General features: G+C 44.5%; 1 protein-coding gene across 2 annotated transcripts in view; it reads left to right on the forward strand.

The window, feature by feature from the left end:
• Positions 1-1,970: 1,970 nt before the first annotated feature.
• Positions 1,971-15,601, forward strand: part of Nudcd3 (NudC domain containing 3) — an 84,283-nt gene continuing 70,652 nt past the window's right edge. For both annotated transcript variants that reach the window (XR_003712856.1, XM_028779070.1), the window contains exons 1-2: positions 1,971-2,200; positions 8,777-9,090. Coding sequence is in view for 1 of the 2 variants with exons in the window: in XM_028779070.1 (XP_028634903.1) it covers positions 2,009-2,200; positions 8,777-9,090 (506 nt within the window). In the remaining variant the exon portion in view is untranslated. The remainder of the gene's footprint in view (positions 2,201-8,776; positions 9,091-15,601) is intronic.

Here is a 15,601-nt window from a genome sequence, read left to right on the forward strand (position 1 = left end):
GGATTAAAGGTGTGTGCCACCTCCAACTGTCATAACTGCTGAGCCGTCCCGGTAGCTCCATGGGTTCATGAAACAAAATTTAAGACCATAAACAAGTTTTAAGTTGAAAAAAATGTTAAATTATTACTTGACATCAATTTATCTGTATGCCTTTATTTAAAATGTATTAAGGCCTGACACTATTAAGATATTGGTTAAGGCTGTGATGTGTCTTACTAGAAAAGCATTTGTCTAGTGTGTTCAAGACCCCGAGTTTGACTCCAAGTACCACACACAAAAAAAAACCCCAAGAATAAAATCAGTATTTTGCTCTGTGTGGTGGCATATGCCTTTATTTCTAGCACTTGGGAAGCAGAAACAGGCAAATTTCTGTGAATTTGAGGACAGTTTGGTCTATACAGCAAGTTCCAGGTCAGCCAAGGCTGCATAGTGAGACAATGTCTTTAAAAAAAAAGTTAATTTGTAGATGTTAGTCTAGTAGAGATGCAATTCATTTAAAAATCTTTTCCTGTTTTTTTTTTTTTTTTTTCTGGTCAGGATCTCGAAGAGCCCACGTTGGTCTTGAATTGGCTCTGTGGATGAATACATTTCTGGTTCTATCTCCACCTTCCTAGTGCTGAGGTTACAGGTATGGGTCACTACACAGTTTATACAACACCACTCAGGGCACAGTAGTCACACACTCTACCAACTTAGCTATATTGAATGAAGAAAAGAAATAAAAAGGAGGACATGACTGCTTCTAGGTATGGTGGTGGAGGTTTATTGTAGACAGGAGGGAGCACACAGCCAGAAGCAGAGGCATATGGGAGAGTTCAGAGTGGACACAACTGTAGACATAGCTGGGCCATGTGAGAAGAAGGATTAGGGGAAAGGATAAGAAAGACCTGGAGTCAAGAGGCCAGGAGACCAAGAGGCCAAAAAGGACCTAATAACCAAAATGGCTGGGTTATATAGGAATCACTGAAGCTGGGAGGAAAAGCCCAGCCCAGACTCTGGACTGGAGAAGTTTAGGATAGAGGGCAGGGTATGCCAGCTAGAAGGATCCTGTAACAGAAGGGACTGAGGGAGACTGGTGGCCAGAGTCTGCTTTGATATGTTATTAGGCACTTCAGCCATTTGTGGGGTTTGTGACCTAGCACATATGTCCCTAGAGACATCTGTCTCTCTGTCTCTCTCTCTGAGACAGGGTTTGACTCTGTAGCACAGGTTGGCCATGATTTGGATGCCGGGATTACAGGTATAAACCAGACTGATTGTGTGTCAATCTTACACAAACGTTTTCTTAAAATGTCTATATACAGAGCCTCAAAATGATCTTTGAATCAGCTTTATACTACTTTGACAGGCATTTATCACTAACAGCATGTGTATACACACATACTATACATGCAGACACACACACACACATATCTACGGTATCATAATTCTTTTTTTCCTTCATTTAGCTTTTCATACTTTTCTTGTCCTATTAAGTCACCTTGAAATCTGGTGCAACCTTTTGAGTTACACTCATAGCTCTGTTATTTAATAGGAATTGTATAAAATCCTACAACATCCCTTTTCCGTTCCCTGGCTCACAAGCAAAATGTGGTAGCCCTGACTTATAAGAAGCACCAGATACCTAGGCAGGAATTCAATCTAGAAAGAAGAAAGGCTTCCAGACCACGTGACATTTCCAGGGCACACGTCAAGTGGCCGTCACCACAATGCTTCCGCCCTCTTCAAACATGGTTGGCAAGCGCTTTCCACACCGCGACTATGGTTGTTCTTGCATGTAGGAACCATACTGAGTGCGTACCAGTCTCCTTTAGGCAGGTGTCGCGGTGGAGGACATCCAGCAGGGCAGCAAGGAGGACGATTGGTTACCGCCGGTAGTAAGGAGCGCGGACCGGAAGTTCCGCGTCTTCGCTGTCCGGGGGAGCCGTTAGGCGTGCACGCCGGAAGTGGCCAATCAGCCGGTGTGAGGCGGTGCCCACTGTGTTCGCGTCCCTCGGGCAGCAGAGCCATGGAGCCTGGGGCTGCTGAGCTTTATGACCAGGCCCTGCTGGGCATCTTGCAGCACGTGGGCAATGTCCAGGACTTCCTGCGCGTGCTCTTCGGCTTTCTCTATCGCAAGACCGACTTCTACCGCCTGCTGCGCCACCCTTCGGACCGCATGGGCTTCCCTCCCGGGGCCGCACAGGCCCTGGTGTTGCAGGTGAGGTGGGGAGCGGCGGCGAGCCGTTGGGACCCAGCGGGTCCCTACCCCAGTTCCACCTCCCGGCGCCAGAGGTGCCCCCTGCTCGCATCCTACGTCCAGGAACAGCGTCACTCACTCCTCATCCCACCCTTCAGGTTTTCTGTTCTCTCTGGGGTGCCAAAGGTGATTTTGTGTAAACGGCCAGGCGTTATCTGAAGCACAGAGCCTGTGTCAGGAGTGCGTTGCTTTGGGAACGAACAGGCTGGGTTTGTGCGGGAGATTCTTAAGTGTTGGAACCTGCCAGCCTGGTTTTGAGGGCCTCTCAGCGCCCTGTGGGCATCCGCAGAACGGTGAAAGGGGCTTGCTAGGCTTTGTTCAAACCGTGCAGGCTAGAGGGGGAGGACGTTCACAGCGGGAGAAACAGAAAGATTTCAGAATTCCCGGGCTCAAGAGGTGGCAAGAATGACTGGTATGTATTGATTGGTGGGTGTGGCCTCTTGCCAGTGACTTACTGGGTCGGAGGACAATTGAAATGATTAGGAAATTTACATTTAGGAAATTTACATTTGAATTAAAATCTGTATGTCCTAGGTTAAATTAATTAATTAATTAATTTATTTATTTTGAAGCGTTACTAATGACCGACCGAAGTTGTTTGGACAGTCTTTTAAAAATTGTTGTTTTGAGACAAGGCCTTGCATTGTAACCCTGATTGACTTGGAACTTGCCAGGTAGATCAGGATGTCTTCGAATTTATGGTCCTCCTTCCTGACTCTCCAGCGCTGGGATTGTTGACATTGTTGAGTTAGTAATAAGCAAGCATTTAATGAATATATGTAACACTCTCAGCTGCAGTATAGGCTCTGATGATATGGATATTTAAATAATGGTCAGAGAATAAAGCACAGAAGGTAAATAGCGAGTTCTGCTAGTTCTCTGTGTGGTAGAGCTCTTTGGAAGGCAGTGATAGAATTAGTAGTTATGAAATTGAGACAGTTTTGTAGGAGACTTTTAATGAGATTAAAAGTAGGCTTTGAGGGGAGCGTTGAACTCGGCTGTTAGAATCTGATTCATTAGTACCTATAAAGTGCTTAATGTCACCTTTGCTGTTTGTTGTCTGCTGCACCAGCCCCAGACAGGGAGGGCTTCCCTGTGTAGCCCTGAATTCCTGGAACTCACTCAGGCCTCGAACTCAGATATCTGCCCGAAATTAAAGGTGTGCATCACCTGTCTTACCGAAGTCTTAATTCAGTCTGTGGGCTTATCAGAGGTTACTTTCCTCAGCTCCTCTCAGTGGAATATGCCAACGCTTAGAATGTTCTAGTAACTATCAACATAATGGCGGTCAGGTGATTGGTGGGATGGTTTGTTAACTGAGTTTCAGTTTCAGAATGGAAACTGATGAGTTCCTGTAGTAGCTCATCCTTATCAGTGTCCCAAGTGCCATTTGAGTAATTGGAGAGTGTGAGAGGTGGCTGGAATGGAGCCTTATGTTTCTTTATAATGAAGTCTTGCCACTTGATCTTCATACTCTCTGAATCTGATGTATCAGTTCAGCAAGGTTAGATGACAGAACAAGAACTTCATTCTATTTCCTTATAGCTGCAACTCAGGACTTCAATTTTCTGATTCCAAGTTTTTCTGCCCTGTCTTTTAGCCACTCCATTTAGTTTACTCCAGTAGGGTAAGAACTTTTGTTTTGGTTATTGAAAGGTTTGGAGGAGAAAAGAGTATATTCCAGTGGCTGGCTGGTATTTGACTTTCTGGTGTATAATGTCTTATTTTAGCTTTAACACAATTTGAGAGGTTGGTTCTTGTTTGGTGAACTGATGAAGGCAAGATAGATGATGCACTTATCTTGTAACTTTATAAAACAGCTGCCTCTGAAAGATTAAGATAGGCTCTCTAGGTTACAGTGTGGTGCCCATGCTGTCAGAGGTAGGGAGCTGAGGAAGAGCAGGGAACCAAATATTCCAAGGTTCTAAATCTGAGTGACTGGAACAGTGAGGTTCATTGACTTCATTGTCACTTGGATTTGGGGGATGGGAAAGTTTTAGACAAGTTGAATTTGAGATGGCAAACAGGTTCTGACCTCTGAACTGTTGGGATGGTGGAACTGGATCTTGAAGGAGATGAAGGGACTGGTGCAGTCTGTAGAGGAGCCCAGAGTAGAGGACAGTCACAGTAAAGGGCATCCGGTTCCACTGAAGCCAAGGGTACAGTCTCAGGGACAGGCTTAAGAGTTGTTTGTCCTCGTCCTCTTTCCCCAACCCCAGGTGCTTCTCAACCAACAGCCTTGACCAAGAAATTATTTATCTTCTCAGTTTCTTTCTTCCTTTTGAGGAGTTGAGGGGTTGAAGACAAGGTTTCTCTGTATAGCTTTGGCTATCCTGAAACTTGCTTTGTAGGCCAGGCTGGTCTCAAACTCTCAGAGGTCCACCTGCCTCTGCCCCCTGAGTGCCAGCATTAAAGGCATACGCCACCACTGCCTGGTTCAGTTTCTATTTTTCAGACAAGTATGTATGTATGTATTTGTTTGTTTGTTGGTTTTGGTTTTGGTTTTTTGAGACAGGGTTTCTTTGTTTAGCCCTGGCTGTCCTGGAACTCACTCTGTAGACCAGGCTGGCCTTGAACTCAGAAATCCACCTGCCTCTGCCTCCCAAGTGCTGGGATTAAAGGCGTGCGCCACCACTGCTCAGCCTCAAACAAGTATTTATTGAGTGCCCACTATACACTGATTTGGGCCCTGGGAAGCAGAGGCTTATAAATTGTTGTGCGTTTTTGGATTTTTTTTCTTTTTTCCTGAGAAAAATGTAGCCTCTCACCATGTAGCCTTGACTGGCTTGGAACCTACTATGTGGATCAGGCTGGCCTCATATTCAAAGAGATCTGCCTGCTTCTGCTTCCTGAGTGCTGGGATTAAAGGTGTGTGCCACCATGACCAGCCAACCAAGAAACTTTTATATATATATATATGTATGTATATATATATTATATATTATATATGTGTAATATATATCATATATATGAACAATATTTTTATTGAGTAGATCATGTCCCTTGAGGATCGGCTGCTTTTTTTTTTTTTAACTTTTTTTAATTTACAGAAAGTCTTTAGCAAGAGGCTTGTAAGGTACATTTAGTATTGGTAAAGGTTTTGTTATCCTTTCTACTCATTTGCTTCTTTTTCTGTTCCTGATTCAGTGATCCTAAGATTCCTTCCTGTGACTTCCTCTCTCAAAGTGTGATACCCAGGGTCTCTGTGCACAGGCAGAAATGGTTTGGGTGTATTTCTGTGGAGCTTGGGAGCTTCCTGCCAATATTTTGGGGAGTGTACTGCTGGTGTATGTGCTGGGTTTTGTTGTTGTTGTTGTGTGTGTGTGTGTGTCTTGTTTTGTTCTGTTTTGTTTTTGTCAATACAAACCAAGACATCTATAAAGAGGTAATCTCAATTGAGGAATTGCCTTCATCAGATTGACCTGCAGGCAAGTCTGTAGGGTGTTTTCTTGATTAGTGATTGATGTGGGAGGGTTCACCAGGGCAGTGCCAGCCCAGGACAGGTGGTTCTGGGTGTATAAGAAAGCAGGCTGTGTGAGTTAGTAGGTGTCATTCCTCCGTAGTCTCTCTGCCTTAGTTCTTGCTTCAGGTTCCTGCCTTGGCTTCACCTGATGATGGACTGTATCCTCTAAGCCAAGTAACCCTTTCCTCCCCAGATTGTTTTTGATTATGTTTTACACAGTGATAGAAAGCAAACAAGTGCAGGGCTCTGGTGGAGGCTGTCTCACTGTTCCCCTTCTCAGGTCTTAGAGCATGAGTGAAGCTTGTAAAGACTTTGTTCTGTTCATCATATATTAGGAAATGTTAAGAACAAATGTAGTTTAGTCAGTCAGTATAGTGATAACTCCTGGAGTCAACGTGAGAAGCATTGCTAAGTGGAAGTCTTTGTTGAGAGAGAGAGAGAGAGACAGAGAGAGAGAGAGTGAGAGAGAGAGTGTGTCAGAGAGAGAGAGAGAGTCAGGGGCCACCTGTTTCTCACTTGTAACTTGTTGGAAATTCTTAGAGAAGTCAGTTCACCTCTTGTCCTCTGAGATGGCTTAGTGAAGGCCGTGGACATCTATTCCAACAAGGACACTGTGACTCTAGGGTGAGTCCTGTAAGCATAGGCAGCTGGAGCTCTGGAGTGGCTTGAGAACCAGGTGGTGTAGATGGGCAGGGGGAAGGGATTCAGCATACAGAGTCACATGAAGGCTGAGGAGTCTCAGGCCTTGGTTTGGAGCAGCCTACGTTTATGGAGAGAGTCTTTACTGTCTGACTTGTAGTTAAGTTGAAGATTTGAGGCGTTAGAGATAGAGTGCTTTTGAGCACAAAGGACTCTGACACTGTTAGTGATGTGTTTATAAAAAGGTAAAGAAATATGGGAAATGTTCTATGGGTGTGTGGTGAGGTATAGGGGAAGGAGAGTGTCTCAGCGGGCCCATGCTGAGGCATCCCTTCCTCCTGAAGGTCCAGCCACACGATGGTATAGTATAGAATAGTTTATTCAGGGAATGAGGAGGGAGTTAAGAGGATAGTAGAGGTCCAGACGGGCGGGGGTGAGGTGGGGTGGGGGGGAGGGGAGGGGAGGGGAGGGAGAGGGGAGAGGCTGGAGAAGTAGAGGCTGGCCATGACTGTGTGGAGAGAGGGGAAAGGGAATGGGGAAGGGGAGAAGGGGAGGAAGAAGCAAGAGGCAAGAGTGCCAGAGAGCCAGAGAGCAAGAGAGCAAGAGATGAGAAAGAGCAAGAGAGTGAGGAGGGGCAAGCAGCCTCTTTTATAGTGGGTCAGGCCTACCTGGCTGTTGCCTGGTAACTGTGGGGGTGGAGTTTAGACAGAATGCTAACAGTTAACATGGATGCTGGAGAGTCAAACCTTTAGGTTAGTAGCAGATTAGAAATGGTTCTGGGCCTGTCTGTAGGTGTTTTGCTTTGTCTTTTTTTTTTTTTTTTTTTTTTTTTTTTTTGAAATGGGGTCTGACTGTGTACCCTGGCTGGGCTGGAACTCACTATATATCGATCACTATTTATACCAGGTAGCCTGGAACTCTCAGATCCACCTGGCTCTACCTCCTGGGTGCTGGATTAAAGTTGTGTGCTACCGTACCTGGCCTTTGTCTCTAGTTTTACATCTTTTAGGATTCTATTCATCCATCCATCCATCCATCCATCCATTTATTTTAGCTAGATTGACTTTTACTGTTTGTTGTGTCCTGTGTAACTTCTCTGAATCTTGATTTTTCTTCATTTTAGGTTGTTGTTTTTCACAGGGTTTTTGTGAGTTTTGAGACTGTAGAAGTACACAGCATAGTTAGCACTGTCTTTTGTCTTTCAAATTGTGCTCAGACGTGTTAGTGAATGCACAGTGTCCCAGCCCTTTGGAGTTGGGTCCTGCCCGTGTTGCAACTTACTTCCTCAGCCTTTACTACCTCTGCCTAGTGCAGGGAGTCTGTCTCTTTCTTGGTGAAACTGCTTCTTGGAGCTCTGGTGGAAACACTCCTTCTTTCAGGACCAGTTTAGAACCTGATCTTCTTCCTCTGTAGATTTCTTTCTCTAGAAATGTTCTCCCCACAGTCTGACAGGGCATCAGGGCTCCATGATGCCCCACCTGTGTAGAGTTCTATCAGTGTGAGTCTGTACTTGTGTAGTGTTGAAGATAGAACTCACTGCCTTGTCATGACTAGCCAAGCTGACTTACACCCCCAGCCCTTTAGCTGTATGGACCATCCATGATAGTCCCAGCACCTTCATGAATGTGATTATGTCTGGGAAAATGTTAAGGGTGTGTCTACATACCAAAGGAGGATGATCAGACCCCAGTTTTGGGAACTCCTGTGTTAGAAGTCCCAGGTAATAGGAGTAAGTTTGTTTCCTTTTCTTTTTAGAGTTTTTATTCCTTGCACACTGTAGGCACAGAGTGGGTGTTTATGGAGTCAAGTACTCACTCCTATATCCCCTGGGCTGTCAGTTGGGAAAGTGGTGGCAAGAGTCTGGTAAGCCTGAGTGCATCTTGTGTATGTTCATCTTTCACTTTTTTTGGGTTTTCGAGACAGGGTTTCTCTGTGTAGCCCTGGCTGTCCTGGAACTCACTCTGTAGACCAGGGTGGCCTCAAACTCAGAAATTCTCCTGCTTCTGCCTCCAAAGTGCCTTTAATCTCAGCAGTGAGGAGGCAGAGGCATACAGATGGCTGAGTTCAAGGCCAGCCTAGTCTACAGAGCAAATTCCAGGACATCCAGGGCTACACAGAGAAACCCTGTCTTGCTACAACCCTCCCCCCCCCCACCTCAGTCCCCAAAAAGTAGTGAATAATTCAAGCTGTCTAGTCTTGCATACTCTAGGTTTGTATGTACTGTTAGATTTGACTTATTTAGAGCTTTTTCATTTTGGAACTTCTTGAGGAAGAACAATTCCTACCAGCTTTTGGTGAAGTTGTAAAGTGTTTCTATTTTGCTTTGGTTTACTGTTATTTAATTTTGTACTTAGAAGATTTTGTTATATTTCTGTGGTGGTGTAGTCTGATAGGGTGCAGATGAACTTATTGTTGGATTGATGTTTCATTTTTAGGTCTTTAAAACATTTGATCACATGGCCCGCCAGGATGATGAGAAAAGGAAGAAGGAACTGGAAGAGAAAATCAGAAAAAAGGAGGAAGAGGCCAAGGCGGTGGCAGCTGAGAAGGAAGCTGTGCCAGTCCCAGTGCAGGAGGTAGAGATTGATGCTACTGCAGAATTGAATGGGCCTCAGGAAGTAGAAAAGGAGGAGCCCCCAGGCCCACAGGGCCCTGAACACAAAGTGACCCATGGCTTGGAGGAGGCAGAAGCTCCAGGAACAGTTAGCAGTGCTGCTGAAGGCCCCAAGGACCCTCCTGTGCTCCCCAGGTAGGAGCATCTCCTCTGCAGTGTGTCCTCCTTTCTCTGCCGTGGTTGTTTGCCTATGAGTGGTTTTTGTTTTGTGTGGTTTGTAAAATATCAGTTCTGTTTTGATTGGTGGTGGCTAACTACAGAAGTTTATTTTCTAGTAGTTCTGGAGACTGGAAACCCCAGATTAAAGTATTGTCTCTGTTGTTTGAAGGCTTCTGTCAGTGGGTTGCAGACAGCCATCTTCCTGTCTCCGTATGGACTTCACATTGCTTTGTTCTTGCCTTTGTCTTAGGCTCCTTTTCTGAAGCAGCACTCAAACGTGTTAGTGAGCCAGACTGCCTTCCATCCGGGTGCTGCAGGAGTCTCCTTTAGGAACTCAGCTTTGAATTCCATTACCTCAGAGGTTTTCTTTACTTTGTATTTTTATTTATTTATTTATTTTCAAGACTGGGTTTCTCTGTGTAGCCCTGGCTATTCTGGAACTTGCTCTGTAGATCGAGCTGACCCCAAACTCAGATCCGCCTGCCTCTGCCTCCTGTGTGCTTGGATTAAAGACGAGTACCACCAACTGGCTAGGGCTAGTTGATTTTTTGGGGGTTTTCTTCTCAATGCTGAAGAATTCAGGTATTCAGAAAAGTTTTTCCGCCGGGCGGTGGTGGCGCACGCCTTTGATCCCAGCACTTCGGAGGCAGAGGCAGGTGGATTTCTGAGTTCGAGGCCAGCCTGATCTACAGAGTGAGTTCCAGGACAGCCAGGGCTACACAGAGAAACCCTGTCTCGAAAAACCAAAAAAAAAAAAAAAAAAAAAAGAAAAGTTTTTCCATGTTTATATACCTATAATCCCAGCACTTAGAGGTAGAGTCAGGAAGATCACTTAAGTGTGAGGCCCGCCTCGTCTATATAAAGAGTGAGAGGCCAGCCTACAGCCTAGGCTACCTGTCTCAAAAACAAAAAATAGCAAGTGCAACGGAACATGATTTGCCTGTCTGTTTCTAAAGTGATCTTGAAGATCGCCAAGGTGGATGTTGTGAGAGTCAGTTTTTTTCTGTCATGTAGGCAAGGCTGTAGTTTCTAGTCACTCAGGTACTTGTCCAGCATTACTCTGAAAGAATATGTCGTTATGTGTAGGGTCTGTAGTAGTTGACTACAGTCTACTAAGCAGAGAGGCTATTCTACCTGAGAGGACCTGATCAATCAGTTTCAACTTCCCTGAGTAGAAGAGATTCTGTGGATAGGATCTGCACTCAGTTTTGGGGAGTTTACAGTGGCCTGTGTGGATTTTGGTCTGGCTTAGACATTCCCCCATAGTTATATTCATTCATCTGTCCATTCATTCATCCTTCCATCTGTGTCTCTCTGCATAGCCTCTCTATGTAGACCAGGCTAGCCTGTGCTTTCCCAGTGCTTAGACTAAAGGTAAATGCAACCATGCCTGCTCTCTGTTTATTGTTTTAGTGTGTGTATGGGTGGACTTGTGTCAGGGTGCATGTGTGGAAGCCAAAGGGCAAGTTATGAGGCTTCCTTCTGACTTTCTGTCATCTGGGCTGCAGGGTTTGAACGAAGGTTGTCAGACCACCAAGCTGTCTCATCAGCCTTCACAGCAATCTTTTCAGTATTTGCTGCTAGTTCTTTTTCTCTTAACTCTTGACAGATAGAGATGTTTCATGGTATAATTAATGTAAAGTGAGAGTAACGGTGTATACCTTACTGTTGAACGGCAAGTTTGAAACCCAGAGAAGCAATGCATTATTAATGGTGACTCTCACAGAGCCAGCAGTAAGGAGTGTTTTAGTTACTTTGTCAGAAGACAGCCATGGATGTTATTCCTCAGGTGCCTTTTTTTTTTAAAAAAAAATTCTGATAGAGTCTCATTATCCTAGAACTTCAACAAGTTGGCCAGGCTAAAGGGACAGTGACCTTGCAGGGTCCCTCTTGTCTGCCTCTCCTGGGCTGGGATTACTAACCTCCACTGTACCTGGCTGTTTTGGTTTGTTTTGACTTGGGTTTTGGAGGTTAAATTCAGATCTTTCCACTTTTTAATTTTTTTTTTTTTTAAAAGAATGAGTCTCACTGTGTAGCTCTGGCTGACATGGGATTCACTCTGTAGACCAAGCTGGCCTCATTTACAGACATATACTTGCCTCTGCCTCCCAGGAGGTGGGATCAAAGTAGCCTAGCTTAGGTTGCATTTTAAAGGCAAGCACTTTACTATACTGATTGAGCCATCCCCCCAGCCCCTCATTTCTTTTTCTTTTAAAAAGAGAGAGTTTATACTTTGTATTTTTAGAAAATGTCTTAATTCTGTGTATGAACATCCAAAGCAGGCTCACCCCAGCAGTATTTCTTTCTTTCTTTTTTTTTCTTTTCTTTTCTTTTTTTTTTTTGGTTTTTCGAGACCGGGTCTTTTTTTTTTTTTTAATTGGATATTTTATTTATTTGCATTCCAAATGTTATCCCCTTTCCAGGTTTCCTCTCTGCAAATTCCCTTTCCATCCCCCCTTACCCTGCTTCTATGAGGATGCTCCCCCACCCACTCACCCACTCCTGCCTCACCGCCCTAGCATTATTCTACACTGGGGCATCATCAAGCCTTCTTAGGACCAAGGGCCTCCCCTCCCGTTGATGCCAGATAAGGCCCCTTCAGCTCCTTCAGTCCTTTCCCTAACTCCTCCATTGGGGTCCCTGTGCTCAGTCCAATGGTTGGCTGTGAGCATCCGCATCTGTATTGGTCAAGATCTGGCAGAGCCTCTCAGGAGACAGCTGTATCAGGCTCCTGTCAGCAAGCACTTCTTGGCACCAGCAATAGTGTCTAGACAACTCCTCTTTTTTTTTTTTTTTTTGGTTTTTCGAGACAGGGTTTCTCTGTATAGCCCTGGCTGTCCTGGAGCTTACTCTGTAGACCAGGCTGGCCTCGAACTCAGAAATCCACCTGCCTCTGCCTCCCAAGTGCTTGGATTAAAGGCGTGCACCACCACTGCCCGGCTATTTTAAATTCTTAAACCAGTGAGTTACATTCTGGCTTATCACGCCAGTCAGAATGCTACCATAGCAGTAAGTACAGAGTGGAGATTTGCATTTGTTTCCAAAACCAACATTTTTACTTGCTGTTTAGGTTAGACTTCTACTATCCTGATATTTCTTTCAGTGCTTAGAAATGCAGCATCTCACCTTTCAGTAGTCGAACCACGAATCAATTACACATTGAAGCATTCGTTTATAGCTGCAGCTGAGATGCAGTTTCTGTACATCTGAAAATGGAATATCAAATGCTGTTCTTTTCTTTGTTTCACTTGGAGCTGGATCCCAGAGTTCTTCCTCCAATTAGCTCTCCATGGTAGATGTGAAGATTTGTCATTTTGTCAGTTGAATAATTGAAGAAGAATCTTAAGGTGGCTGTCTATACTCAAGCACCTCTCCTTTTGAGTACTCTTTTCAAAATCAGTTACTCAGGACCTGAGAATTGGAACACTGATTTCTTTTCTTTTTTTCTTTTTTCCTCCTTTGGTTTTTAGACAGATCTTACTCCAGGATGACCTTGAATTCCAGATTCTTTTTTTTTTTTTTTGGTTTTTCGAGACAAGGTTTCTCTGTGTAGCCCTGGCTGTCCTGGAACTCACTCTGTAGACCAGGCTAGCCTCGAACTCTCAAACACAGAAATCTGCCTGCCTCTGCCTCCCAAGTGCTGGGATTATGAATTCCAGATTCTTTTATTGCCTCTCAAGTGCTGGGATTACAGGTGTGTGCCACCGTGCTTGGCTTTGATTCTGTCGTCTTCCTGCACCCCCACGTTTGACTGCTGTTTCTGATGATCTGTGCTAGAGAATCATTTGCTGCCAGTTCTGTACAACATTGACAGATGCTCCTCTTCAGTAAAGTCCCTTGACATGCTTAACAAAATTTGGCATAAGTGCTGGGTGAAAGAAAGACAAGATTATAATGTATTTGTGCTTTGCACATCCATTTTTATTACAAGTTGATTATTAGTGTATATAGTATACTGTTTTTTGGAGTTATTGTTGTTTCTGGTTTTTTTTTTTTTTTGATACAGGTTCTCACTGTATAGTCCTGTCTGGCTTGGAACTTGCTATGTAGACCAGGCTGATCTCAACTACAAAGATCTGTCTGCCTTTGTCTCTCCTTGCTGAGATTAAAGGTGTGCACACTGTGTGCCTGGCTATTAACCTTCATGTTTTTGTGTGTGTTCAGCACTTCATCACAGCCAAAATGCTGAGAAGCAGTCATTTTGTGTCTTTGGAACACAGTTTACTGAACAGTGCAATGAACTTTTTTGGAATATAGTTATGACTTCTCTCAGTTTTGTAATCCTTGTAGCCACAATAGAGGCGTTTGTGCTGTCAGGCTGCATGGTGCTTCTTTGTTCCTGTCCTCAGGCCCTGCATCATTGCCAGTGCTCTGCCTTAAAGTTTTATGGTAATAGCTTTAAAAACTTACATGTATTTGTGTGTGTGTGTGTATGTGTTCTTTCCTTCCGTGGTGTGGGTGCTGGGACTGAGCTTAGGTCGTCATCGGGGTTAGTGACAAGTGCCCTACCCAGCTGAGTCATTTTGTGGGCAAATTTCTTTCTTAAGACTTATTTTAACATTTTTGGTTTTTTGCTTTTGCTTTGGAAACAGGGTCTTGCTGTGTAGCCCAGGGTGTTTTTAACCTTGTGTGATCCTCAGCCTCCATCTTCCCAGTGTTGGAATTGCAGGTGTGTACCAAGCTGGCTACAGCGTACATTTTTACCTATATGTAATGATGTAGAGTTTTCATATGGAGCTACAGCCACAGTATTTTGGGGTGATTCAGGGTATACTTGAAGGATATTTGCTGTCACCCTGTTACTGTCTCCCTTCTAATGGGCTGCAGTTGCTCCAAGTCTCATTGTTGTCTCAGCCCGCTGTCAGAAGTCCCCCAGTCTGAGCATGGCATGGTGGTGGCACATGCCTTTAGTTCCAACTCCAGGAGAGGCTTTGGTGGAAAAATTGCTTGAGCTTGCAAGTTTAAGACCAATCAGACTGGGCAACACAGTAAAAGTCCACTTAAGGAATGAGGAAAAGAAGAAATAAAGGGAACAGAAGTACCAGGATGCTTGAAACACCCCTTAATTTCTACTTATTTGGGTACAAAAAAAATGTCCTGGTTATGCAAGATTGTAAAGTACATTGTAGTTTTATAGGTTTGGGAGTAGTAGATATTGTGCTTATTTTGTCTCAGTGTCTGTGTTGTAGTTGATCAGTGACCAGTGCCTGTGAACATGACTAGCACTGTGGAAAGAAGGGATATGCAGCTTTCACCATCTCCTGCCAGTCATCAGCTCTTTTTAAGTTGCCTCCTGTGGATCACCTCTTGGTTTCATCCCAGCACTCACAGCCAAGCTATCAGAGCACCTGCAGTTCAGGCTCTCCGCCTGTAGGTGTTGCTGCAGGCAGTGGAAAAAGCTATGGCTGGGTCTGGGAATGCAGATGAAAGACTCTTGACAGCTTGTGACAGTTCTGTTTTTCTTATATAAATCATGAGTAAAACCCTTTATAAGGGAAGGAAGGAAGGGAGAAAATGTCATAAGTATTAATTATTACCCAGCCATGGTGAATAAGGCCCTGGTTTGGGCTCCATAGTGAAACCCACATCTCCAAAAAGACAAAAGAGAAAAACCAAAACCAGGTAGACAAAACCAAGAACAGTCCCACCCTCAAACTCACAACAAAACAGTCAAAAGGAGTATTGGTTATCACCTGGAAATAGTTACACTGAGTGCTAGGACCAAGTGCCTTTTTACCCCTTGGATGAGTGACCCCATGCTATTGTTGATTTCTCCTGCCTGTCCTGCTAAGTAGACTGGGACAGTGTGAGGAGAGGGCTTCATGGAACCACATGATGTATGGACTGCTTCACTTACTTGAATATGGTGCTAAACAAAGCCATCAGTATCAGTATGTTTTCATAGTTTTGGCAGTGTGTCCTTTGTGCCTAGGTGTTACAGGGACCTAGGCATTTCCTGGGAAGAGAATTGCATCATTTGGAAGAGGACTCCTGGCAGTGTACCATGCCTCGTAGCTGGGATATGCTACATAAGTGCTCCACTAGGCTCTGTTACCAGCATTTTTTATTGTTGTTGTCTCTCCCACCCCCCTTTTCCTTTTTCATTGAAAACGAGGTCTGGCTTTGGATAGACCTCAAACTCACTATTTAGCCAAATATGGTTTGACTTCCTCCTGATCTTCTTGCTTTCACCTCCTAGTGGTATAGCCATGTGTACTGTGGTTGGTCTATCTCAGTCTTCTTTCTGAATTGTCATGTTGATGAGCTTCTTGGCTTCTTGCTTATAAGTCTGTTAAGCCTTATTAGTAACTGCTCGGCCCTCATGACCTGATCATCTCAGAGATCTCAGCTGCAGTTAGCCTCACCTTGAGGAGTAGGGCTTCAACATAGAAGTTTCAGGAGAACACTGACATTGATCCTGCAGCACTGACACCTTTGGTGGCAATTGTGTCATTGATGCTCTTTAGGCAGGCTGTCAGAGCAAGGC

The sequence above is a fragment of the Grammomys surdaster genome, unplaced genomic scaffold, assembly GCF_004785775.1.
Source record: "Grammomys surdaster isolate TR1022 unplaced genomic scaffold, NIH_TR_1.0 67, whole genome shotgun sequence".
Classification (NCBI taxonomy): domain Eukaryota; kingdom Metazoa; phylum Chordata; class Mammalia; order Rodentia; family Muridae; genus Grammomys; species Grammomys surdaster.